Raw genomic sequence first — 27,605 nt, forward strand, 5'->3', positions numbered from 1 at the left:
TTGTGTTAGTCTAGTTTCACAAACTGCTTCAAGGCTGTTTCAACACTATAGTTTTTGCCAAAATTACAAAAACTTTACTCCCTTAACAATCCAAGGCCTAGCCCAAGACCAGGAAACAACAAGTCCAGACCCCAAGACTGGTCCTCCATCCGTGGTGCATAGTGACGTGCTGTTTTGCTGTTTATTAGCATTGATCTGATTGCTTAATACTAGGATACAGTATATTGCCAAAAGTATTTGCTCACCCATCCAAATGATTAGAATCAGGTGTTCCAGTCACTTCCATGACCACAGGTGTATAAGATGAAGCACCTACACATGCAGACTGTTTGTACAAACATTTGTGAAAAATGGGTCGCTCTCAGTACTCGGTGAATTCCAGAACTGTGACTGGTCTGCACAGAGTCCTGACCCCAACCTGATAAAACACCTTTGGGATGAATTAGAGAGGAGACTGATAGCCTGGCCTTCTCGTCCAACATCAGTATATGACCTCACAAATGCACTTCTGGAATAATGGTCAAAAATCCTCATAAACAGCCTTCAACTCTTTGCGGACAGCCTTTCCCGAAGAGTTGAAGCTATTCTAGCTGTAAATGGTGGACCAATGTCATATTGAACCCTACGGATTAGGAATAGGATGTCATTTCAGCTCATATGCGAGTCAAGGTGGGAGAACCAATAGTTTGGCAATATAACGTATCTTTTGTATCCCTACTTGGGGAGTTTCACTAAGCTAGTGTGTATTTCCAGCCATCCAGCCTGCCCGCTTACCTGGGGTTGGGCTGCAGAGGCAGCAGCTTCAGAAGGGAGGCCCAGACTTCCCTCTCCCCAGCCACTTCTTCCAGCTCCTCCGGGCAAATCCCAAGGCGTTCTCAGGCCAGCCGAGAAACATAGCCCCTCCAGTGTGTCCTGGGTCTTCCCCAGGGCCTCCTCCCATGCCCGGAGCACCTCACCAGGGAGGCGTCCAGGAGGCATCCTGACCAGATGCCCGAGTCACCTCAACTGGCTCCTCTCGACATGAAGGAGAAGTGGTTCTACTATGAGTACCTCCAAGATGACTGATTTTCTCGCCCTATCTCTAAGGGAGAGCCCAGACACCCTATGGAGAATACTCAATTTGGCCGCTTGTATCCGCAGCCTTGTTCTTTCGGTCATGACCTAAAGTCATGACCATAGATGTGGGTAGGAACGTAGATGAACCGGCAAATCAATAGCTTCCCTTTTTGACTCAGCTCTCTCTTCACCACAACAGATTGTCATTCTCTGTCTTAACTTTGTTTGCTGTATTGTTTTTATCCCTGCTCATTTTTATTAGCAGGGGAATCTGTACTGACACCCTGGCACCCTGCCTGCCTCTGCAGGTGTTTCACTTCTCTGCAACAAGAGGAATCAGAGTTGGCACGAGGCAGGTGGACGGGTGTGATGACACACATCTGTTTGTTCACGCTCACATCGGGGCTCTGGCTAGCTCTGATGCAAAGTGCTGAGATCTCACAGACATCGGATCTTAAAATAGAGGGTCATCTTCAGTTTAACTGAGACCAAATTTGATACTGGGTCCTGTGGCGAGAGTTAGACATCACTGCAGGCTAACTTTAGGCACAGCTATCCATCTTAACACCTCACTATTCTCAGATCTCTTGCTTAGGTTACTCAAGATTTCAGACACATCCAAAGCATGCAGTTGATTAAAGGGACAGTGCTCACATGCAGCAGAATAAGGTTTTCTTTATATTTGGTCTGAAGAGATGGACATATATCTGACATTTAGGCAGAACCAGATGTTCTTGTTCATTGAGGGGCATAAAGCAGTGACTGTGTGTTGCAGTGAAGTGGTCACGCTCCATCACATGAGCCACATCCTGGAGTTAAATCTGCATCAGCCACATGATATCCTCTGATGTCCAGTGGATTTATAACTTATATCGAGTCCAGTGGTTGCTTATCAGTGAAAGGCACATTACGTCCTCAGGCCTGGGTGCAGCAAAAGCAGCTCTGGTCCAGCTCAGGGCCAATTAGGCCTGCTGGGTTCAGCTCACCCCATCCACTGTGAGTATGTCTGTCTCTGTTGCTTTACTTAGAGGATCACGGTGGATTCTGTTTTCTTCACAATGAGTCAAGGTATTCTAGGACATCTGCTGAGTGACGACTCGTATTTTTCTTATGATTTATTTTTTGGTTCATGCATTTTATTGCACCACTAGGAAATAACTTTTACGATGTATTCACACCCTCCCTCTTTAGTTCATTTTAATCAAACCCTAGTTTATTTGTCTGGATGGTCCGGTTTGTTTGTGGAGGTGTGAATGCACAATCTAGTTCTGATACGGACCAATAGAGCAAACTGTGGTTTTCCTACAACCCAAGGTCTGGGTTTAGTTAACATGAAGTCTGGTGAGGTTAGAATGCATATGTGAATGCCAAGCGGACCAGAGACCGCTCCAAAAGCAGGAAGGGGACTATAGAGAAGGGCATTCTGGGTAAACCAAAACAAATGCAAGAGTCTAAATATAGAGGTACAAATGGCTTGTTACCAAAGATAAATATAAATCCTACAACCACTAAAATCTGAAGCTACTCTGTATTTGTTTACATTTTGTGAAGAAGGAAGTTGCACTCTTCTTCGGAGGTTTTCATGCCCTTTTCTTCAGTAGTTCTTGGTGCAGTGCGCCCACTGGCGAGGGGGGGAACAGGTTTTTTAAAGGGTTTGGTTTGTTTGACACGGTGCAGTGTGAAAAATTAACTGCTAAAAATGTGACAAATGTTGCAGTTTTGGTCACTAATCAAACCAAGTGTTCCAGACTATCAAGTGTGATAATCCGGTCAGATGTGAGTTTTCACACTGCCTAATTGATCTATGATCATTTAGGTTAGTTTTCACACCTGATAGTCTGTGTCATGTGGTAGATATCAGCCGACTGGTGAGAGAAAAATAGATCTTGATCTCAAAAAGTTTGGTCACCCCAGATCTAACTACTGGACGTCATTAAGGCCTTTGAAGAACCGAGGCTGTATCAAAGGAAAATGTTAATAGTTGAAGATGTAGGAGACTGGAGGTGTTGTCTCTTTGTGAGGTCAGTCTGAGGCTGCTCTGGTGACTCATCAGGCTTACATTCACCCCAGCCCCAGAGGTCAGAGGTTAAACACATGGGAGGAGGAGGAGGTTAGATCCTATTTGAGCTGCATTCAGACCAACCTCTGACCTCTAGCTGCTGCTTCTAAAACTCTGTCGTTGTCCCCGTCTTAAACCTGTTAGGAGGAGTTCACCAGACCAATCATCTTCGATCAACTTTACAACAAAAATGCCACAATTTTCAGGGGTTTATTATCTTTATGGTGAATAAAATCTTGATGGCTTTAAGAGGTTTTTCTGCTCAGCCGTGTTCCAAACATTTATTATTAAACTGCCAGGAATTTTTCCAGCTGGTTTATTTGTTATTTATTTGTGAACCACTAAGTGAAAATAACCAGAAACAGTTCTTAGTTTAAGTTCATGCTAGTTAGATTAATTTGGTGCCTTTAATGATTTTTTAAAATTTTCCAGAGCTGACCCATTATACGACATATTTGAGTGCAAGTGGAATTGTTTTGTGGACTTTAATCCACACATGCTCAGAAATATACATGCAGACTCATATGTGAATGGAAACCCATACTAATATCCAGTAGCAAGTTGCACATTACCCATTGCTTCTGATGTTGATGTTGCGGGATATTTCTCCACTCTTCTCAGGAGAATTGATAGAATTTATTCGTATTGTTTGGCAATGTCAAAACAATAAAATATTCTTCCAGCAAGCATTGTGTGCAGCACCCAAGACTTCTTGACTGAAAGTCTCTTAGTCCTAGAAGTGTCTTGGATGATGGTTCAGTGTTTGTGTTTCTGTACTTTAATCCCGAATCATTTGATATTTGGGCCTTGACTTTTAATTTACTACTCCTACATAGCAACAATAGCAACTTTGAATCTGTCAGGGTTTATATGAGTTCCATAATCTCCATGCACTGTTATTGTGGAGTCTCATCAGGTTTTTCCCTTTTCAACTGCTGCAGAGTTTCTCCAAAATCTCAGCATAGTGTGCAGCAGACACCAGGAATTCACTGAGGTTAAAGATCACAATCACCCATGAATAGTTTAAATCTACAAATACTTAAGACCCCTTATAAAAAAAAAAGCTTAGAACTGCCTACTTCATTAGTTCACACACCAAATATACCTTAATATGCATTAATAGACACAGTGGAAACGGTCTTAGCACTACCATAGAAGCTAACGTCTTCTGTACCACTGCTCTTGATGGAACAACTAATTAATGGCAAGGATAATGAATGGTGCTCCTGGATTGGCTGCTTTGCGGCCATGCTGTTTGAGATGCTATCGGCACCAATAGTGTGTCGAGTTGCTGATGTTGTCTCCTCTGTTCTTCACACAGGATGCCTCCATCGCCCACCGCTTTCATATGATGAGAGAAAAACACCCTGAGAAGTTCAACAGCAGGTTAGTGGAGTCGATCTGGAGCGTTGATACGGGAGTCCAAACTGCTTTTCATTTAATTTGGAGCACTGTGGAATGACGAGTTTCTGTCACTTCAACAGAAACTCGTCACTTCCTTTGTGTTGTCCAGGGTAAGGATGACGTTCTCAACTAAATATGAAATCAGGTTTCTGGTCTGGAAGTCTTGGGATGCAGAGTGAAATAAAGATAGACTGTAGCACAAATGACACAAGTGGAGATTTGAGTCATCCTAATAGCACAGAAGTAGCTTTAAATGGCCATCCGTGAGAGCAAGTACATGGCAGTCTAATTAAAAGTTATATAATGTTCCAGGCTGCCTGAGGAAGGTCAGGACTGGGAGTCACAGTGGTCCATATAGAGGATGTAAAGAAATATCTGAGGAAGGACGAGCTGCAGAACATACAGTCACCCTGCAACAATCTGTCACAGCAACGGCTTCATCTGGCGGCTAAAGTCACACATTTATTACTCTGGTGTTTCAAACTAAACTTAAAATATATGAAACAAAATGCTGTCATTTCAGACTCCTTGTTAACACATATTGGAGGACCAATGACAAATGCTGGATTTCTATATTTGTTCTAAATATTTGATCACTCTTACATATTTCTATATGTAATTGTATTAATCAGGTGGTGTCAAATTAAATTAGCCCAGACGGGTTTTTTTTTTTTATCCTTTTATTTTTTTGTTTTCAGTTTTATATTACAGAAACATTTATCTTTGCATAAAGAAATGTTCTGTTCCAATTGGTCCACAAAGAATTTTATTTTGGAAATATTTAAAGGAAGTCTGATGTAAGTAATCCCCTTACACTACAACTGCTCACAGCGAGCATGAGTGCATAACTTCACTTCCTATTTTACATTTAAATAAGCAGGAAATCATATAATGGCTTGTGAAAGACACAGCAGGCCTGAACGCAATGCGTGAAATGTGATATTGCTTGTGTTGATCATTCAACAGACTGATGTGCAAAAAGAATATATTGTTTTTAGCCGCTTGAAGTAGTTTTTGTTTTCAAAAATGTTTCCTCAGTTTTATTCCGCTAGCTTTCGTTAACTATAATAACCCTGGACAAATCACCTGTCCATCGCTAGGCAGCATACAGACAAACAATCCTGCACCTACCACCGTACAAGGGCCAATTAGGGAACCTGTTAACATTGCAGTCATGTTTCTGGACTGTGGGAGGTGCTAGAGTACCCAGAGAGAACCCACGCATGCACAGGGAGAACAACATGCAAGCTTACCTGTAGAAAGACCCAAGTTGGGATTTGAACCCAGGAACTTCCTGCTGCAGGGCAGCAGTACAATCCACATACAAAGAACACAGATATATTAATGTTAGAACAAGCTCAGTTCAGTGAGCACCAGCTCAGAAGTTTTGGGGCAGGAATCTGTAGATTTGACTGCTTCTCCAGCTCCTGATGTACTTCTGGCAGCAGTTTGCTCCAGTTCATCACCTTAACTCACTGGTTCCCAACCATCCCAGCTTCCGCCCCACAGGACAGAAAGTAAGACGGTCATAACTCTGATTCTTAGTGAAACACACAAGGATTTTTGCAGAGTCAGTAAATAATCAGTGCGATGACAACACAGCCAGCATCAGCAGCCAATACACTGACCAACATGTTGCTTTAGCTTAGTTTCCAGAGCTGATTAAAAAAAATAAATCTTTTACAACATTTCTAAAATGCAGARGCTTTCGTCATTGTTGCTATGTAGCTTGAGTTCTAAGGAGACCCCAAGACCCTAGACTTCCATATTCATGACCCCCAAGTGGGACCTTGACCCCAGCTTTGGTAACTTCAGCCTTAACTGACCGCGATTACAAAACTCAGTCATCTTTCAACAGCAAAGTGAAATATCAGAGCTTGTTTTGAATGCCGGTGAGTCCCATGTTGTGTATCACGTTGTCATGCAAACAACATGGAACACAACGCATGCTGCTGTTTTCTTCACAAGTTAATTAGTCTGTGGAAATTAAAGGAGAAGAATGAGACAAGAGAATTAAGAAGAAAAGGAAAGATCCGTAGTTTCTTCTTTAACTCAGGGATGAAAGCATGACGTGTTCTCTGTTTGGATCCACTAAATGGTTTAAAGATGTGATAAGGAGAACCTGTCTTACTAAATACATGTAAGCCCACAGATTTAAGATGATAAGCTACAGAGCTCTTTCATTAATGAAACCTCTGCTAATGTTTACTAAATACACATTATTGACAGCGAGTTTCAGAAAACGGCACCAACCTCCCTCTGTACAGTGTTCTGTACAGTAAGCCAACACTGGCCCATTGTCCTGCCAGTAGAGCAGAGAGCTGACGGACAACTGTGACTGTTTTATTAAGACCCGACTGATGTTTTGGCTGGGAACGTTTCCCTCTGCTTTGACAGCGGTGTGAACTGAAACGAGTCAGTGTTCAGAAGGAGCAGCTTGTCCTCTGCGGGCGCACATGACAAATCACCTCTGACCCCTGAGAGAGGCCCACGGCTTCATGTAGCACTTAGCTTTATTGTCCTGGCCGTCACTCAGCGCTCCGCGCTGCCAGCATGGGGGCTCCTCACAGCCACTCTGCTGCTCTGCTTCTCACCCCCCTCCAGTGTCACCCCTTCCTCACCCCCGGGCCTGTTGGGACAGAAGGAGTGTGACTCCTCACACCCAGCCTGTGCAGAGAGCCACCGCACACTAATGACATGTCACATGGAGTCCAGGCTCTGTTTTATACAGCTTCTCATTTGTCTGACTGCAAGTGAATGCATCGGTTTTAATGGAGGAGGACAACATAGCTTAATATTAAACTGGAGAAAAGTATTTATTCCCAGTTGTTAATCAAGTATGATAACATCTTATCAAGTTTTTATTTTCCATTACAGACGTCTAATGCTCCCATCAAACTTTGGCGTATCTGTCTTGCGTCTCAGTGTCTTAGAAAAGCTTTGGTTGATAACATCACCAAACACATCTGACACTAGCTGCATTTCCATTACGAATGTGTGCAAATCTTTGTGTTGTGCCAATGTGAAAAAAAACAACAAATCGCAATATCACATTTGCGATGTTTCCATTAAGTAAAAATGCAAGTACAATCCTACGAGTATAAACCTGTTAACGCAACAAGTCATTCAAAATCATGGCAGCTTCAGTCGTCTTCTTCCAGCTGTTGATCACCTCATCTTAACGCAAAAACCGTTTTGTCAAAAAACGTGTAATTGAATTTCAAAGAATTGGCATGTTTATTTTTGTAATCTGAATTTGCACGGTTTTACTTAATGTTTTAGTTACAGTTTTAGTTAATGAAAATGCAGCTACTGTAAGTTGCCCAACATGAACATTAACTAGACCAGTTAGCCATTACTTCTGTATGTATCCATTGATTAACTCAGTAACTAAATTAACAAAATATAGTTATGGACCAAAACCTGAACCTTCACATAAAGTCGGCCTTCTATCACCTGAGGAACGTTTCCAATATTAAAGGATTAATGTCCATAGAAAAATTCATCCATGCGTTTCTCTTTAGTCACACTGATTACTATAACAGTGAGATTAAAGGATTTCTCAAACATGCATAACAAAATTAAGCCAACACTCGAGGTATGTTTTTGAAGGTAACATGATGAATACCATTACAACGTGATGTAAAGCTATGTTGATTTAATTTATTTGAGTGGTGTGATGGGAAGTTAAAGTCAAGACGTGTTTTTTTTTCTGTCCATTAGAGCAACTGGGTTTTCTGATTAACCGAATGCGAATTTAATTCCTGATCTTATCTCGTGTCACTTTGTGAAAAGGTTAGAAACTAAATATGAAGCTCTGTGATGTTTGAAAGTGGAATAGGAGCGTGCAGACTTTCTCCCTCCCCGCACACGTTTAACCCCGTGCTGACGTAGCGCCCGACACAGACTCCTGCTGACGTCCAACATGGGGCGGAAATGTTAGCAGGCCTGACCCGGCAGAGCGGGTGGAGTGACCCGGCGCAGACCAGGTGCAGGACAAACACAGAGCAATGTGGAGCCGGCGTCTGGGCAGGAGGACAGACGTAATGCGTCTCTCCGTTCCATCAGGCTGTCGGTGTGTCTGCACAGCCAAGGCTCTGAGCGCAGTGTGTGGAAGACCGCCCTCCTGCACAGAAACCTGCCTGAACTCAAATGTGCGTAACATTTTGTCTAATGTTGGAAAAAAACCAACTAAACTTTGCAGTGGCTGTGTTTCCATTAGATAAGAAATGCAATTAAAGTCACACATGAGTGAGTTCGTTCACGCGAGAGGTCATTAAACATGCCTCACCATCATCCATCTATCACTTCCTGTCCTTCTTCCCTTTGTCGCCAGTGGCAACATGTTGATCATGTGACCTCCAAGCATTCTTGCCTTTGCAACCCAACACTGTTGGAGCAGTTGGACTTGAAAAGCAAACAAGCAGAAATACAAAAAAGCAATATTAAAAAACATAAACAACATAAACATCGCTGCTCTGCGGCACCATTATAATGCGGCAATAATGGTGCCGCATTATTTGTTGTAAACTCTTATGCACTGACCTCTGAATCTCTGCTTTCCAATGTCCAAGGGCGAGTAAGGAGAATTCGCAAATCTCCACTTTGGTCAGAGTTTTTATTTTGCAGCATTTTTATTGATATTAACCAGAGTTTACATGTGGATGAAAGGCCAAATTTGTCACATGCAGTGGGTTTGGTGATGAGCAAGAGTTGCCGTGGAAGCACAGGGTGAAGTAGAAGAAATGATTTAATGTGGTCAAAAATCCAGAAAAGCACTCGCACACAACAGAGAGGCAGGTGAGCGACAACACAGGTGGTTAAATACAGACACAGATAATCAGGAAACGAGGAACAGCTGGAACCAATAATGGTGAACAACAGTGACACAAGGAGGGCAAATTAACCAAAATACAAACACTCAAATAAGATACTCACAAAATCTATTCAGTTTCATGTCTGACTAAGGCCTAAACTTTACCTGTGGCGTAGTATAACAAAACAGAAAATGTTTCCTTCCCAGCAATGATTTCTTGTAAAATGTCCTTCATGGGAAGTTCTAAATAAATAAGTCATTCTCAGGGTCTCTCTGTCTTTTTATCCTCTTTGCTTCATACAAGGTCAGCTGCTGGTCTAGGTTGGATATGTTTCTGTTATTTTATTTTTTGTTTGTTTTTTTTAGAAGTACATTCACAGAAATGTCGAACAATGAGCTGCTTATTTAATGACTGAGAGTGGCTGATAGACATCCCGACACTGCTGATGCTGGAAACACGTGTGTTGCCATAACAGCCGTGTATACTATGGGTGACTCCACCTTGGAGGAGAGAACACAATCCTCAGAACATGATCACTTTCTACAAGTGTCACCCCAAACGCCTAACACTTTCTGATTGCGATGTAAACATTCGTTTTGTGTAATATATAACCGCGACATCTTCAGCACAACTGTTCATTTTTCTGCCTCTAATTGTCCTCCTGTCTCTTTCACCTTAATGCCTCCCCAGAAAGCTGGGCTGCTGTCAAATCATAGGATTAGAAGCATAGTTGAGATCACAATTAGGAACAGTTGTGATTCTCGGCGAGGCAAACTGCCTAACCTCATTAAGCCGCTTCCACTTGAGACCGTCTGTAAAAAATGCAATTAACTCATGTTTTTCCCGTCTTCTATGCACGGTGAATGCAACAGGGAGGCTTAAGCCATTCTGCCATCACTCCCATGTTTCTGAGCCAAAACTAATGCAAACCTGGGGCAATAAGGATCTTCAATAATCTTTCAAAAACACACCCAGTGAGAGGAATGATGCCTTAATCTCTCATTATGACCTTCCAGTGCAGAGCCCCTGGCTGTGGTTAGCCACTCAGTCCCAGAACACATTTGGTCCGTTAGCTTGCTCTGCACTAATGCCTTGTTGTTGTGAAAACACTGTTCAAGTGCCTTAGCACAGCTTCATTAATCCCTTATAGGAGCTCTGACCTGATGACCTCTCTACCTTTTGGAACTCCCCCCTCTTTCCCCTTCATGGCTGTTGTGAAATCGGGGTCATTGATCAAGATTAATTCATACGGACATCAGGTTTAAGTTTACAAAAGGAAGAATTTGCTATACATTGGAAACCAACCAACACTTGGCGTTACACCACAGACGAATGCAGAAACTGAGTCTCGCACGGAGTAACAGGCGAGTCATTTCAGGATCATCCAGTTGAACATTTAAGATTGACACTTCACCTGTGAGTGAACAACACAAGCTCAGTACTTTGCAAGATTTAGCAAACATCCATTATTTTCGCATATTCCACTTTAAACCGAAAACTTAGCTGTGTTGTAACTAGTGGATAGTGGTAAAGTGGACAGAAAATGTAACATTTTAAACACTTTTAACAGATAACAATCTTTAAAAAGCAGAATTTATGTTTTAAGCTCTCTTCACTTTCTACTTAAAGTGTACTTGTATGTTTTAAATTTGTATTTTGTATTTTTGTTCTTACTGAAAAGCATTAAAAATAAAGCCTTGTGACTTCTGTTTGACCTTTGGTAAATGCTAACATTGTTTATGTACCAGGAATCAGTGAGAGGTGATGATGTGTCAGATTTTGAGTCATTTCTCAGCGGGATATTTTCCCCGTTACCTGAAATTAGTGCCAAAGGATAAGAGGAGGAAAATGAGTACATTCTAGGAAATGGTCATTAGTCTTCATATAGTCACAGTTTTCAGGCAAGTAAGCAAGGAGAATGTTTGACCTTACTTTTGAAGCAGTAGTGTCCTGCCAGTTTTTCTTTCCTAATACCAGTCACAGCCATTTAAAAACAGACTTTTGTGAACATAAAGTTCAGTCTGACGCATGAAAATGCTGTGAAATTGTCTGCTTGTCATTTTTATTACATAACACTGAAGTGTCCAAATCTCCAGTTTTGTATTTCTGGAGAGCAACGGATGTTTTGTCCACACAATTGCCAAAGAACTCAACTTTTTGCCATTATTTATGGGGTTTTGAAAGCCAACTGGTTTGCTGAAGATCTAAACTACCAATAGCATCTGCCCTCTCTCTGTTGATACGACTTGTTCATCACTTGGTTTGTAACGCACAGTTCAAGGAAAATTAAGTGAAACCCAAAGTACGGATATTGTGCTTGTGTGTTTCGTATTGGAGGGATGTGACTGTTGAAGACCAACTCCAAACTTTTTGGATTGGTGCTGATTTTGATGGCGATGTGCACGTTGCCACAGACCAGAGACGCAAGCAGTGTAAATCGGGGGGTTGCACTTTTACAGCAACTAAAATATTGTCACAGATATTAACAGTAAAACATTCCCTAATGATAAAGAAATACCAGTGCCTTAGATTAATGCCTAATTCCCTGCCTTGCTACTGTTTTCCTGCCCTAAATGACATAAATCTCAGAAAAAAAGCTGGTAGATCTCCTTGGAACAGACAACACATCTAGCTGCTGATGTCTACATGTCCTTGGGTAAAAAACCCGTTTTTTTCCAGAGCCAGAGGAGCCTCTCTACTTTGTTTCAGCTCTGTAGAGGAGCGGGGGCGACCTGTCTGTCATTCATTATGGAGCTGCTAATGTCTCCATCTTTCCCACAGCAGAGACCTCCCAGGTCACGTGACTCCCCTCCCTCACTGGGCATTCTGAGCTGTCAGAAAACGTGAGATGACCCAGAACCATGACGGGCGTCTCTGTGACAGCAGTATACCAAATAACATCAGGGTCACAAAGCTGCACATGCAGGCTGAGTCAGCACGGTGGTTCGTCTCCTAAAGCTCTGTGTCTTTCCCTCACCTGCAGAATGAAGAACAAGCTGTGGTACTTTGAGTTTGGCACCACTGAGACCATATCCGCCACCTGCAAGAAACTCAACGAATGCATAGAGTTGGAGGTGAGTCCGAGTTAATTCAGAGCATGAGCAGAGGCTAAGTGAAGAAAGAGTGTTTTAAATAATCTGGGCTTGGTTCAGAAGGTCTCACAGGGCCTTACGGTCCAGTCACACCTACAGCTGTGGTTCTGTTCAGGACGGCCAGGCCAGGCTGATGTGACAGTTGGTTCATTTGCCAAAGGGGCTGGTCCTGAGATGAGTCATCTTCCAGAGGCCTTGATGTCCATCACAATTTATTTTCACCTATCAAATTATAAATTGATTAAAATTATATTTTCATTTGCATTTAGCCCTGTCCTGCATAGTGGTCACTACAGTGGACAGCTATATAAAAAACATTTTCTTATGAATTTTTATGTTATAAATGCACACAGACCACTGAAGTGGACACTAGTGAATCATACAATACACTGCCAACTACTGGCCATCCACTGCAAGTGCAACAACCTTTTTGTTAAATCAAATATTGCAGGCAGATAATAAAGCAACTCTTACAATAAAAAAATATTGTGACATCAAGTAACCCCTAGAAACTACTACTGCTGATGTATTTAGAAAATATTACAACTGATCAACTAGAAAAAAATTCTAGAAAAGTTTTGTTTTTTTCCCATCTTTTTTATGCCTTAAAAAAACTAAAATCCTGACATAAAGGATGACAATTCATGTCTGAAAGGGTTAATTTCCTTCTGGTTTAAACAATATTCAAACATGTGAACAGAGGATCCACCTCACGCTGCCACACAGCAGTCAGACGAACACATGGGCGGAGACAAAACCACCAGACTATGACCAAGTAACTAGATATAAACAGCGAAACGAAACGACACGACTGCAGTTAAAGTTTGAGCGATTCACCTGCCGTGTCCTGAACACAGTCTCACCTCTTCCTCCTGGTCTACATGGAGCCGACTGTTCCCGTTCAGCTGTAGATGAAGTGAACTCGCGGCTCAACAGCCTCATTTTCCTGTCCTTGTTCATCTAAGAAGGCAGGATGCCATTTTGCCAATCTGTCACAGTAATTAGATCAACAATAACAGACAACAGACAAAATAATCATGTCAGCAGCACTGTGTCCTCTCTCATCCGCCTCCGCGGGAGTCTGGGTGTGCTTGATGTTGCCTCTGACCCAGCTGGCACAGGTAGTCCGTACGAACGCCATGCCACACTATGTGCCTGACTTGCCCTCACTTGCTGTATGAAACCTGTTTGCATCTTCCACTATTGCCTAACAAAGAGCTGCCACAGTTAGGCCCTGTTCAGCCTGATGAAGGTCAGAATCTGATAGAGGGCCTGGGTGCGAGGTTCCAATCGCGCAATTAAATAAATGTGGTCTTTCATTTTCTCTCCGAGCTGCCCACAGGCAGATTTATGCTCAGAGGTCCTTGACATTTAATTATGCAGAATAATTTTTCCCCCAGAACAGGAGCGTAGTGCGTCTACATGTGAAATCAGTTCAGGTTGCCAATCAGAGTGCGGCTCAAGCTGCTGGGGCTTGTTTGTGCTCTGTCTGGTATGATCTGACACGCAAGAACTCAGAGCTCCATGCTAGTTCAAGCCTGACCCTTCATACAGACAGGAGCTGAGTTTACACTACAAATGTGCGCAAAACTTTGTCAGGATTCAGCTAATGTTGAATAAACACCATTTCACAATTGCAGTGTTTCCATTAAATGTGAAAGCTATTAAAATCACACGTGAATAAGTTTTGTTCACTCGATAAGAAACATTAAGAAACATGCCATCCCATCATCCTCCTACTACTTCCTGTCTTCTTCTTCTTCTTCTTCTTCTTCTTCTTCTTCTTCTTCTTCTTCTTCTTCTTCTTCTTCTTCGTGCGCCAGTGACACCATCTGGTTATTGCTCATGTGACTGGTACGATGTGAAAAAAAGGGGTATCCATTGCAGTTTTGCAAAGTAAAACAATTTCGATACGGCCAAAAATACCCACCTCATCCTAGCACCAAAACTTATCGAAAACGAGTTTTTTCCAAAATTGCTGTGTTTCCATTAAGCACATTTATGTTTAAAATGTCAAAATGTGCAATTATATGGTTTATAAGGGTACAGAAAACACACCATCTTCACCATGTAAAATGAAAAAAGATTACCCCTAACTCTAAGTAATGCAGTACATTTACTTCTAAGTAATGGAGTACATTTAAGCCTTGTTTTTAAGTAAAATGATCTTTCTAAGGTATAGCTCTTAGATTGCACAGTTCTGGCACTGATGGACACAATGACAGCAAAAGGTTGAGGACAAGCTCCAGTTTATTGAGAACAGTTTAATCTAGGTCAGACAGGTACTGGTCAGGTCTGTGTGTTCAAATCAGGCTGGTAGGGCGGTTCCAGTCCTCATTGTCCGACAGACAGAGGGTCGAAGCCAGAGAATCTGAACCCAGGCGGGGCAGGTCAGGATGGAGATGCGACGCAGGGCGGACAAGGAGGGCAGCCGGTCCAAGGAGAAAACAGACAGAGATCCACAGACAGCCTGCAGGTGTTACAGTATTGGCTTTTGCGACAAGCTGACAGCATGCAGGAGGAAAGATCTGACCTTATATGGCAGCAAGCTGCAGATGAAGGTGATGATGATCAGGTGTGAATGGTCACAGCTCAGCAGCAGCAGCTGTGATATTTGAGACTTTTTGTTTCCGGTGGTGGACAGTAATGGAGTACATTTATTTGAATGTGATACCTTAGTGCATTTTTAAGTATCTTTACTTGAGCATTTATTTTTTTGGAGAATTTATGACTTATCACTCCACTACATTACAGGAAGCTTGTTGTTACTCGTTCCTTTTGTGTGAGCGTAGCTTTGTTCTCCGCTGTTCCTGATCTCCTTCACTGAAATGCAACTATCCACACGCTGTGCTCCGCACAAGAAGATGGACCAATCACAGTCACCGCTCACACCTGGGATTTGGGATGACATCATCCTCATTAAGTGTGGCAGGCTTCTTAGCTCGATGTTTGTGGACGTCTATGTTAAGTTTGGTATTAGTTATACTGTAGATACTGTTGTTGATTTTGGGGAGAAAAAAAAGTGATTTTTTTTGTGGAGTGGGGATGGGCAGAGTGGTTCTACATGACAGTTCATCATCAGGTGATTTCTGAAACTTAGAAGGTTCTGTGAAAACACTGATCATATTTTCTATTATTAGTCATGGCACTGATAATAGAAAATATAATTTAGACTTTTGAATACTTAAGTATTTTCAAGAGTATTTGAGTAAACCTTTAATGGTGCAACTTTTATGTATAGTCGAGCAATGTTGCTACGAGTATCAATACTTTTACTCGGGGAATAATAATAATAATAATAATGAAATGTATGTGTACACACTTAACATGTAATTCTCAAAGTGCTACAGAATGATAATAAAAACATGAACCAATGAAAAAAAATAATAATTCGACTCTATAGTACTTTGGTAGAGGAATTCCTCAAGTGTACACTGTAGAATGATATAATTTATGGTTAAACTTCTGCTGGTGTTTTGATCCAGATGGTGTTTTAGTGTCTGTTTTCCAGTATCTATACGACCATTTTGACAATGGATTATTTGTCTGCTTTATTAGCAATAATTTAGACAAAGAATCAAAATGTAACTACTTAGTACATTATGTTGTTTGCTAACCACCAAATAAATGCATTAGAAGGATTTCCATTGTAGAATTTCTTTAAATCAGTTTTAGACTGTGGAGCTTTTTCCTCATCTAGCACAGAATGGAAAAATAAGCCTTCAATTCTGAAAACAAACCTGTTGTATTTCTGCCTCCGCAGTGTGACGGGATCATCCTGGACCTCAGCAATACATCCTTAGAGGGCATCGCTATTCTGAACATTCCCAGCATGCACGGCGGCTCCAACCTGTGGGGCGAGACGAAGAAGAGGAGGACCTACAACCGAATGAGCAAGAAGGTTGCGGACAGGACGCCTGGCAGCACCGTCACAGACTCTAAAGAGCTAAAGTTCTGCGTGCAGGGTGAGTCACTGAGGACGAAGTCCAACATGGCGGCTGGAGCTCACTTCACTCTAACTAATAGATTTCAGTTAGTTTATGTTAAAAGACAACTTCACTCAGTTCCATCTACAAATCTCCAACAATTATCACCAGCAAACGCTAAACTTTTTTGTTATTGGTCGATTGAAACCAATCAGAACTCAAAACACACTAACACTAACATTCAGTCACTCTGTGTGAAACCTCTTTTAATTTAAATGGAAATATTCCTGTCGGGTTTTGAATCCAAGTTTCTAAGCAATGAAGAAATCATCAGATAATGCAGACGTTTAGTCAGATGTAGATGCTGGAATGTCAAGGTGATTAAAACAAAGGTGCTGAGCTGTTGCCAGGAAACAGATACACCAACACCCCTCCTCTATAGGCTGCATTCATCAGACAACAGCCTCTTGGAACAGGAAGTGATGAAAGCCAATGTACATGAATCCATAAAGTGACCTCCACACGACAGCGTCCTCAGTAAACAAACAGAGTCGGTTACATAAGAGGCTGTGTAAACAGAGACGTGTTTTCTGCTTTGCTGTTCAGACCTGACTGTGGAAAATCCAGCAGAAAATCCACTGAGTATTTCTAGCTGCCTTTGTAGCAGTAAGTACAGCAGTTCAGGTCATGGAACAGATCAATCCAAAGATTAGGTTTTGATATTAAAATGTGGTAAGAAGTATCCTATTTATTAATTTATTTTTGTCATTTTTAACCGTTCCATTATAGGAACACACAACTCGTAGAATGAAAAAGGTGTAGGCAGGAGCATGTGTGTTTTCTTTTTTTGTTTTGTTTTTATAAAAACAGAATCATTAAAAATCAAAAAAGCAGTCTGATGAATTCTTAAAAGAAAACATTATCAAACCTTATGGTATTACTTTTAGACTTTTTTTTTTTACATTAATAGACCAAAAAACACAGTTTTAACTCCAAGCTGCAATTCGTCCACGCCTGAATCGCTCTAACAGAAGTATGAATGAATATTACATTTATGTTTAATATTCATTCTGATATTTAATTGTTTAAATAAACCCTTCTCTCTTAATTCATAGTTTGTTTCTTTAATTGCGAACCACTTCTGCATTCACCTTGGAAGGAGTTCATTATTGGCTTTGCACATAGTCAGTGCTGTTCTGAGCTCTACTAAATCATAACATTTTATGCCAAACTATGAAGTTTAGAGCTGACGGTCAGACTGCTAATGAATCAAAGTATTCATCTGGAAACTGGAGGAGAGCACAGAGGTTGATCTGTCATTTTTTCTGCTTTATCTCAGCAAAAGTATTAAAAAAATAACAATTCTATTATTAACAAAGGAAAATATTTTGTGTTGCTTGGCACCAATAGCACATGTCACGACCATGTGCTGCAACCACAACAGGCAGATTTTACACCGCTGATTTAGAACAAGCACAGCCTATTTTCATGTGGATGTCTTGCACAATATGTCATAAACCGTCTTGAAATCTGTGGTTTTCAACCTTTTCATTGATTTTCACAGTTWAAAATGAAAGGCTGCTGCAGATCTGGTCAGTATAAAGAACAGCTGAAACATCGATCATTAGCTTTGACACAGTTCAAAGCAGAGTGCTAACTTTATAAAGCAAGAGAGCAACTTTTTCTGTAAGATTTATGTCAGTGGGGAAAAACAACTGGAATCTTATGAACAGTTCAATATTCATAAGATTGTTATGTAGGGTTCAACCACACATAACAGATGTATGTGTGGTTGTCTTGGTGTTGGTTTAGGCTAACTTAACCCGCTCCTCGCTCCATTTATTTCTACTTCTTGGGGATACACTGTTGGTTTTTTAGTTGGGATTTCTGCTCCACAACCTGACAGTTGAATTTCCATAATCCTTCACTCAGCGTTGGCGGTGTGTGTGTGTGTGTGTGTGTGTGTGCGTGCGTGCGTGCGTGCGTGCGTGCGTGCGTGCGTGCGTGCGTGCGTGCGTGTGTGTGTGTGTGTGTGTGCGTGCGTGCGTGCGTGCGTGCGTGCGTGCGTGCGTGCGTGCGTGGTGGGGTTCTAAAACGGTGGCCGTCATTGCAGCTTTCAGTGGGAGTCTGCATTTGATGGCCACCAACAATGGAGAATAACCCTCTCCATGCTCGCACCAAGGATCTGTCACTGCATCTGCATTTCTGCCAACTGAACAGAACCTTGTTTCCATGGAGACGATAGCAGGATGCCAAGGCAGAACCCAGAGTAGAGGCAGTCTGAACACAGTTAGAGGAAGAGTGAACTTCATGAAATAACCTGTTTTTATTGATTGTTTTGTGCTCTTGCTTGAGCTCACTGTGGTGTCGGCAGCTTTAAAGCAGAACAGCACAACAGAGAGTTTAGAGCAACATCTTCTACTTTTAAAGTCATATTTATTCCTTGGACATCAGGGATTGTTCAACAAGATGCTTTGAAACCAGTTTCTCCACTCTACAGAAATGGGTTTGGGAGATTACCTCACTAAAAATCCATTAATCCATCCATCATCCATCCACCCCTGGTCTACACTCACTGGTCCTCGTAGGATCAGAGGGGAGCTAGACGTCCAGCAGCCATTGGTTAGAACGCAGGGTACAGAGCAACACAGAGACACACGGATAAAGAGCCAAGCATACGGTCCACTGAGACGCCAGTTAACCCAGCAGTCATGTTTTTAGACTGTGGGAGGAAGCAGGAGTACCCAGAGATAACCCACGCTTGAAACCTGCATGCAGCTGAGGTTCAAACCCAGAAACGATTTGCTGCAGGCCAACAATGCTACCGACTGCACCATTAGTTAAATATCCAGTAGTGTGGACTGTTTACACAGACCTGCCCTGGCTATAAGCCTCACTATGACTGGAAGTGTTCGACTGCCTTTTTAACTGAAAAAAATAACAACTGACAGCAAAGATTCATCAAGAAAATCTTGCGTTGATCTAAAGTGCTTAAGTAGAAATCTGAATCTGCCTAAATCAGTTTTGGCAGTTCAATAATTAACCAAACTCTATTTTCTGTGTTATACTTTTTGCATCACGAGTCATATAATAAAGAGGTGAATGTTACTGCAGGCGGAAACAACAACGAAGACGAGAGGAAGTCAAGTGGTCGGAGAATGACGGCTCGGCGTGTTTTTAATGACTTCTCACGTGAACAAACGTATTCACGTGTGATTTTAAATTATTTAACGGAAACGCTGCAAAATTATGTTTTTTCGACATTAGTGAAATATCGACAAAGGTTTGTGCACATTTGTAGTGGAATCGCAACTACACTGACCAGTTGCACATGACGGCTCTGAACTGTGGAAAACTACAACCGTGAGCTGCAGCAAAACGTTCTGCTGTTTCTTGGTTGTCATCTAAAACTAGAACTAAGCGGGGAAAACCGGCATTATTCATATTTACTTCCCTGCGTAAAAGTGTGTCTTGATTCTCCCCAAACAGGATCAAGTGAGTGATTGTGTCAGTGGTGGAATCTTTTCTGCTCCCTCGGTTTGAAAAGCCTCTCGTGGTAGTGGCGTCTTTTCAGAGTAAAGCATGTGTGTGCGGGCGCTCCGTATGCGTGCGTCCGCGTGCCGCCATGTTTATCGTACCGCTAACAGTTTATGGCAGCTGCTTTCTCTGGCACTATAAACTAAAGCTTTTATATCCATTTACTGCAGATAATGCAATCAGCTCGAGTCGCAGGAAGAGTGAAAGAAGCTCCAGGCACTTCTGACCTCAGAGCCTCTGCTTTGGGTTTGTTCCACAGTGAAGACAAAGAAAAGTCCAGCCTCAGCGTCTGTAGCATTATATTTATGTACATCCACCACGAGGCTTTCAAAGGAGCAGCAACGAGCTGAACCACAGCAGAGTTTCTGTATGGGTGTGTTTGCAGCGTTTCATGGAAGTTTGTGAGAGACTCAACAACTCAGGGAATTTCTAAAAGTATGATACATTTCTATGCTATTTCTACAATCTTTGAAGGTTGCAAGGGACTGGAGCGACACACGTTCGCACACCGTGTCCAGTAAGCTAACATGCATTTTGTATGATGGAAATGTGTGAATGCAACGGAGAGACGTGGTAAATTCCACAAATAAAGGCCCCAACGAGGATTAAGCTAGAAAAATTAAACTATGATGCACTTTTTTTTTTCTTACGTTTTTGATAGAGAAAATATCTTCATAACAACTGAAGGTGTAAATAATTTAAGTTTCATGCTCAACTAATCTGGAACAAACTTCTAGGAAACTGCAAAACGGTCGAAACGCGGAGTTCCTTCAAATAAAGGCTAAAAACCCAGCTGCTTAGAGCTGCCTTTGATTCATAATAACTGGAACATTTATTAACATATTTGATGTGTATTTGCTTAATAATGTTGATAATGGATTTTGGGAAAATAATACTTATTGATGGTTCCATCATTGGTTTCTGTCTTGTGTTTAAAGCTCACAGAACTGCCTTGCTGTTGAAATGGGCTTAATTTGACTGTGGTATAAGATGGGACTATGTGCCTGGAAAATAAATGCTTCCTCTCCTTTAATCTAATTTCTGGCGATATTCTTGGTGTTCTGCTCATCGTCTCCTCCCACCTCTGGAGTTACGACCAATAGGGTCACTCCATTTTTTTCACCTCGTGACTCTAGCCTGTGATGCGGCTGTGTCCGTACATGGTAAAAGCATCGTGGGCAGGTGGTGTTGTTGGGGGAGGCTCATTAGCCAGTGCTCAGGGCATAGCTGTGTCATGATTTTCTTCGTGCTGTAGAAGGCTCTTCAAAATTTGCTGCAATCAGGCCGTGCTCCGAGAGCTCAGCGGGTCTTCATCCATGTAACAGGATGTCTTGCATACGGCCTCTGATCTGCTCACACTGTGCGGTGCTAACAAATGCCTCATTGTGAGCAAACCTCCATGTGAGGTGTGTCGGCTGAAGAACGAAGATGCTGACCAGTCAGCACAGCTGAACCTTTTCTGTTCATCCTTCTACTGGTGACGTTTTTAAAGCCTTAAAATTGATTTTAAAAAAAATCTTCTTTGTAATCCACCCAAAGAAACAAAAACTTGGATACGAGTACTGTTTGAAAAGCAATAGCATTTTATTTCCTTGTTTACCTGCTGTTGTGAACAGATGTGAGGCCTCACATTGTTTCACATCAGTTTGCTCCCATCTTTATTTCCATCTTTACAATGCAGTCTATGCTAATTGTAATTTTTTTTCTGTGCTCGTTTATAGTTATTTATCAATTAATACATGTGATTGTTATTTATTTATTTGTTATATCTAGTCATTTTGAATTTATCAAAGTTTTACAAACTTTGTATTTGTTACCTGAGATGGAGTGTCTTTCAACAAATAAGCAATTTCCCCTTGAGGATCAATGAAGTATATTCTATTCTATTCTATTCTATTCTATTCTATTCTATTCTATTCTATTCTATTTCCCTCTGTCACATTTTCCAAGCTTCCTTTGCTGCAGATGAAACTGGAACTGGAAGAGTTGCACAAAAATAAAATACATGAGACAACATCACATGAACTGAATTTCCTTTGGCCATGTAATTGCAAAATATGACTATTTGAAAAAAAAAATGCATTAGTAGAAACACGGCAGTTTAAACAAAAAGTTTTAGGGTGTTTTTTTATTGGTATCAAAAGTATTAAATTTCACATTAACCAATGAATTATTTTTTTAATCACACAAGTTGCATGATCAGCAACCAGCTGTCACTGCTAGTGCAAACTACCAATTCTCAATCATCATTGAGGATTGATGACACGGCACGTTTTTTAATGACTTAAAGCATGAACTTACCAACGTGTGATTTTAGTTGTGTTTATTTGATAGAAACACCAAAATTGTGAGGATTTTTCATATTAGCAGAATAGTGACAAAGTTTTGTGTCCATTTGTAATGGAAATACAGCTAACGTGTAAAAGATCTTAAGTGAAAACAGACCAGCCACCATATTGGCATTAATCAAGTAACAGGCTTGAAGTTAATGTGGAGGGTTAGTAGATGTTGGCAGAACGGATGATGTTGTAATCAGCAGTCAGCTCCGCCTCTGCATGTTTTCATGGTGGGACACACACACACACACACACACACACACACACACAACTCTGTCTCCTCCATTTAAACCATTATTTATTGCAAGAGAACCCAATGTTAACATTCTTAGAGGATTATTTTAGCGAGCTTCCTTCCTCTCTTCAACCTGATGTTCATTTTTCTGGCATAAAAGGGTTCAGTAGTTCATAGAATTGCTCATTCTAGATTCAGACATTACACACATCTTAAAGTTGTTTTTGTATTATTATATTTCTTTGTTTTTTTTTCAATGCCAAGACATGCTCACACATTTGTCATAATGCAATTAAGCACTGACACAACTCTGATGCCTGTTCTGAAAAGAACTGCAGTCATTGTAACAATAAGGAGAAGTCACTAAAAAAAAAACTATTTCAGAAAATAACAACAGAACAAGTCACACAGGAAGTGTATTCAACCACATACTGTAGGTGAATACATAGGAAATATGAAATGTGATAGTTTTGGGAGTTAGTGAGAAGTTAGCTGTTTTCTCATTTCACTTTTTCTGTCTGTTTTTCAAACCTACTGAATCTCCTAGGAAGAACGGCAGAAAGATGAAATTCTTCAAGAATTAAAAAAAATATATATATATATTTTTTTGCAAATCTGATGTTTCTTTACTGCTCTTCTCATCAGAAAAGTGTGCCCAGGTGCTGTCACATTGGCACCGACTGATGATGTAGGTATGTGTTGGCTGCATGAAGACTGGAAGCAGTTTGAGGCAAATTAGTGACAATAGTCCACAGGGACTTCTGCTGTGCAGAAACGTCCAATGATCTGGTCTTCTAATGTGTCAGCAGAGTTTACAGATGTCGCAGAGTGTGCGTTCGCTGCGTGTGTTCGGAAAGCATTTTGAGTGAATTCATGGCGTCATGAGTAATCGGTAATCAACCCAGTGATCAGAGTTCTGGGGTCCGGTTCTGACAGCCTCGGTGCTGCTGGTGAAACATGCCGTCTCTGGGACATTCTGTCTTCTCTTGGTGACTCATTTCTTTTCTCTGTCTTCTCCGCCCTCACCTTGCCTTCTCTTGCTCCTCCCTCCACCCCCCTTGGCTCCACTAAGCCCCGCCCACTCTTTCTAGCAGCGCTCCCACCGAGACGCACAATAAGGGAAAGCTATTTCAGTCGGATTCCATCCAGAAGCTGTGTATTGTTTTCTCCCCACTCAACAGAAACAGCAGAACTATAATTACTCTGATCCTCCCACCCTCGTGTGTGTGACCAGGAATAGTTGTATGTGGAGCTGCTGGGTGGATGGTGGGAAAGTGATACGGCCACTCAGTTACTGAGTTGACATCCTGTAAGAATGCCTGATCATTGCTGTTCACTTGGCTGTCGTTAGCTTAGGCTTATCTGAAAGACTCTTTTAACTTGACCATTTCTTTCTCTCCAATGTGGAAGAATTCTGCCGCCGATGTGGGCTGAGGCATTTCACCTCCGCAGCAAGTGGCGCATTTGGTGTATTTCAGTCCTGGATCATAGTAACACAGTGTTCTCTGTCACATCGCCAAGTGCGCTCCCCTGTACCTTTCCCTCTGCCAGGGCTGGCAAGGTGAGCTGCAGCTCTCTCTGGCCATCTGCTGGGGCTCGGACCACCCTGAGACAATAACAGGCGGCAGGAGGAGGAGGACGGCTGTGGGTGGAGGAAGGATACACAAATATATCTGCTCATAATTATAGACCAACACCTCACGCTGAGGCACAATGAAAGCAGCATTGAGCTCTGAACTTGACTCAGCTTTCGGTTTCTAATTACAGGCCTTGTTTATTTATAATAGCTCGTCACTCGGCTGAGCACCGAAAGGATGAGTTTAGTCTTAGTGTTTTCTAATTCAGCGAATCTCGTTTGAGTGGTGATTTGATCCTGCCTTACTGTACCTTCACTCTGCAATCTCTGGGATTACAGATGAGACCTTACAGGACTTTGATCAGTTTCAAATGGAGGATGTGTAACTTATAAATATAAAAATACAGCTCTGGATAAAATGAAGAGACCGCTGCACTGAACCCCATTGAAAACCTCATGGTTATTCCACCAAATATTGATGTCTGATCTCTTCCTGAGTTAAAACATTATTGTTGTTTCTAAATGAATATGAACTTGTTCTCTTTGCATTATTTGAGGCCTGGAAGCACTGCATCTTTTTTGTTATTTTGACTCTTTCTCATTTTCTGCAAATATTAAATTTTTGCTTGGAATTTCAGAGACATATTGTCAGTAGTTCATAGAAGAAATGAACAATGTTCATTTTACTCAACAACATGTACCTTTAAAAACAAAAATCTGAGAAACTGTTCATTTTAAGTTGTCTCTTAATTTTTTCCAGAGATGTATATTAATTTTTTTTTTTTTTTTTTGCATATTTAATAAAATTATCATTATGTCATGACAGTAAGACATAATCGCAAAAAAAAAAAATCAGGCCCTCTGCCTTCTCCCAGCCTTCACTCAGTTAGAAACAACCAATCAGAGGGTGAGGATAATCTTGTTCCTCTCAATCACTCTTGTCTCATCCTCTCCCCCTTTGCTCTTTGCTAAGCTACAGCTGGTTCACCACAACATAGCCTGCTACCAATGCTAAGACTAGTTAGCATGGCCACCGATAACAGCAGATAAAGGTTTTTTTTCAACACTAAGTTGTTTTTCCAGCGTACAAGAGGTTGATTGACAGCGCTAAGCCCCTCCTCCTGGCTCTGATTGGCTGTTTGAAGAGGCGCGGTGCATTTTTGCAGCTGGCAAAAGCAGCACTGTGAGGAGGTGGAGGAGCTTAATTTTTTTTCAGCGTATTTGCCTCATGAGATCTATGAGCTATGCCGTGAGATCCAGTGTAATAACTTGTCATATAGGACTAACAACAAGTTGCAGCTCAAACCCAAACTAGAAGCAAACTTGACTTTGTGCTAAAAATGTGAACTCTTGAGACTCCTGTCTCAAGATGGCAACAGTTCTAATAAATATGGAAAAAAAGGAAAGGTTACATGCTGCAGCTTTAAATCCAGGAAATGCCATGTTTGATACTTTTTTTCTTGTGTAAGTAGAAGACAACAAACTTCAATTTAAGCTTTTGCACTGTAAAACTAGCTGGTCTGTAAATCACTGGTAGAACTTTCTCTGAGAAAGTAAAGACCCTCTATCCACATGTTTATTCCTGATGCTGAATAACTAACAATATTCTAAAAGGAAAGATTTTTCTAGACACTGCTGCTTGCTTGATTCACTATAAAAACACAATAGAATATCAACATAAAGTAGCAAAGTTTAATGTAATGTAAATGTGTACTTTTCAAGGGTATCTGCTCATAAACCATTTGGTCCAAAGGGAGTCTGGGACGAGACGTATTGATGAGCTCCACAAGCCTCTTCAGCTGTAGCAGCTGCTCTGATCTGATGACTCACTTCAGTTATTTGTAGCTGGAATTTCATGCTTTTGGTTATGATCCATTATGTTTCTGATTAGATGGGAATCAATGAGGGATTTCATTCTGATAGACCATTAAATCAAGGGATTTCCCCCCATAACAATGTATTTATGCCTCCTCTACTTCACCCTGACATCACCCACAAACAAGAAAGTAAGAAACGTCGTTAGCTTGAGGAAGGGACTAATCCATGACCAAGATGCAGCGTTTCTCCTTTATTCGATTGGGAACCAAGGTGTCAGATATGGAGGAGCTGCTGGAGCTTCTAATGCACGCTGGAGTTCAAAGAATGAAATGAAAGCACCAACAGAACTACATCATCTGCCAATAAGAATGGGATCATAAGGTGTTTTCCTTCGCTATGCCGTGAGATCCAGTGTAATAACTTGTCATATAGGACTAACAACAAGTTGCAGCTCAAACCCAAACTAGAAGCAAACTTGACTTTGTGCTAAAAATGTGAACTCAGGTCGTTCGGACAGATGGTTGGTCGGTTAGGGAGTCAGGCGGTTGGTCAGATTGTTGGGCGGTCGGTCAGTCGATTAAAGAGACTGTCTGATTAAACCTCCAAAAATGGAAAATTCCAATGAAGTGAGCTCTCAGTTATTTCCTGTACTCCATTTTTTTTAAGTGTTCTGAACTGTATACTTATTTTATCTTCTGCGAGGTGAAAGGTTTTGTTAATATGCTGATGTAAACCATATAATGAGACATCACCCGCAGCGGGTCCTTTACTCAACAGTAAGAACAGTATACAACCTCAGAACCTGGTGTTTCAGTTAAACTGCAGGATTTTGCATCAACACTTGGAGTTGGTGCTTACTAAACACTGGCTCCACTTGACACTTTGACCCTTTTTCTTTACCTGTAATCAATATGAAGGACATGTCTGGTTGTTGCGAGCACTGCATTTTTAAAAACCTGATCCCTGTCTTATAAAAGGAAGAGACATAGGTAGCGCATAGTTACAAATCTTTTTCTATGTTCTGTTTTCTATTTTTCTACAGAAAAATAGAGAAACATTTCTATCCAAACCCAAAGAAAATTAAAAGCAAATTCAATTTTTTTTTTCAGTTTCTCAAAAGCTAAGTAAAAACCAGAAAGCATAATACTCCGTCACACCTTTGTGTTTCTACCTTTTTATTTAGCTTTAGTAAATAATGCTGCTGCATTTCCTACCAATGTGATCACCAGCCAAGCCTTGCTGCCACAGATGGTTTTCACATGTAGAAAATTTCTTCAGCAGGTTCCTTTCAACTCAGAGACTCCACATATTATTGCTACTCTGTCACAACAGTAACCAAAGAACAACCTTAGTCCTGCTACATTATGCAGAAGCTCCGTCTGCGCTGTGGATGATGACTTGACTGAATCATATCCAGCCTGACCTACTTTGTGACTCAGTCAAGGCAAGATCTTTTTTTTTTTTTTTTAGAAACATTCATACACAGAGTTATTTAAAGTGCTTTAAGGGCAACATAAACACCTGATGTATGAAATATTCAAACAAGCCATCACCTGAGACGCATACAAAGAAGTGACATAAAATGTCAATTTAAAGCAAATAAAAAGCTAAAGGATGACAGAAGTGACAAAGCGGTCCTCTGCCTGCATGGGGAAGGTGCAGTAAGCAGTAATGTTTTCAGTCCTGATTTGAAATAACCAGCAGTTTCTGTCATGACTCATGCTTTCCCTTATTTACTTCCTTCCCTAG

At 41.2% G+C, this 27,605-nt stretch overlaps 1 protein-coding gene across 2 annotated transcripts in view; it reads left to right on the plus strand.

The window, feature by feature from the left end:
* The window catches only part of LOC103456934 (diacylglycerol kinase, gamma), an 89,589-nt gene that overhangs the window by 45,212 nt on the left and 16,772 nt on the right, over positions 1–27,605 (plus strand). For both annotated transcript variants that reach the window (XM_017303165.1, XM_017303172.1), the window contains 3 exons: positions 4,437–4,501; positions 12,320–12,410; positions 16,192–16,393. In XM_017303165.1, the coding sequence (XP_017158654.1) occupies positions 4,437–4,501; positions 12,320–12,410; positions 16,192–16,393 (358 nt within the window). The remainder of the gene's footprint in view (positions 1–4,436; positions 4,502–12,319; positions 12,411–16,191; positions 16,394–27,605) is intronic.

The sequence above is a fragment of the Poecilia reticulata genome, linkage group LG2 (assembly GCF_000633615.1).
Source record: "Poecilia reticulata strain Guanapo linkage group LG2, Guppy_female_1.0+MT, whole genome shotgun sequence".
NCBI classification, from domain to species: Eukaryota; Metazoa; Chordata; class Actinopteri; order Cyprinodontiformes; family Poeciliidae; genus Poecilia; species Poecilia reticulata.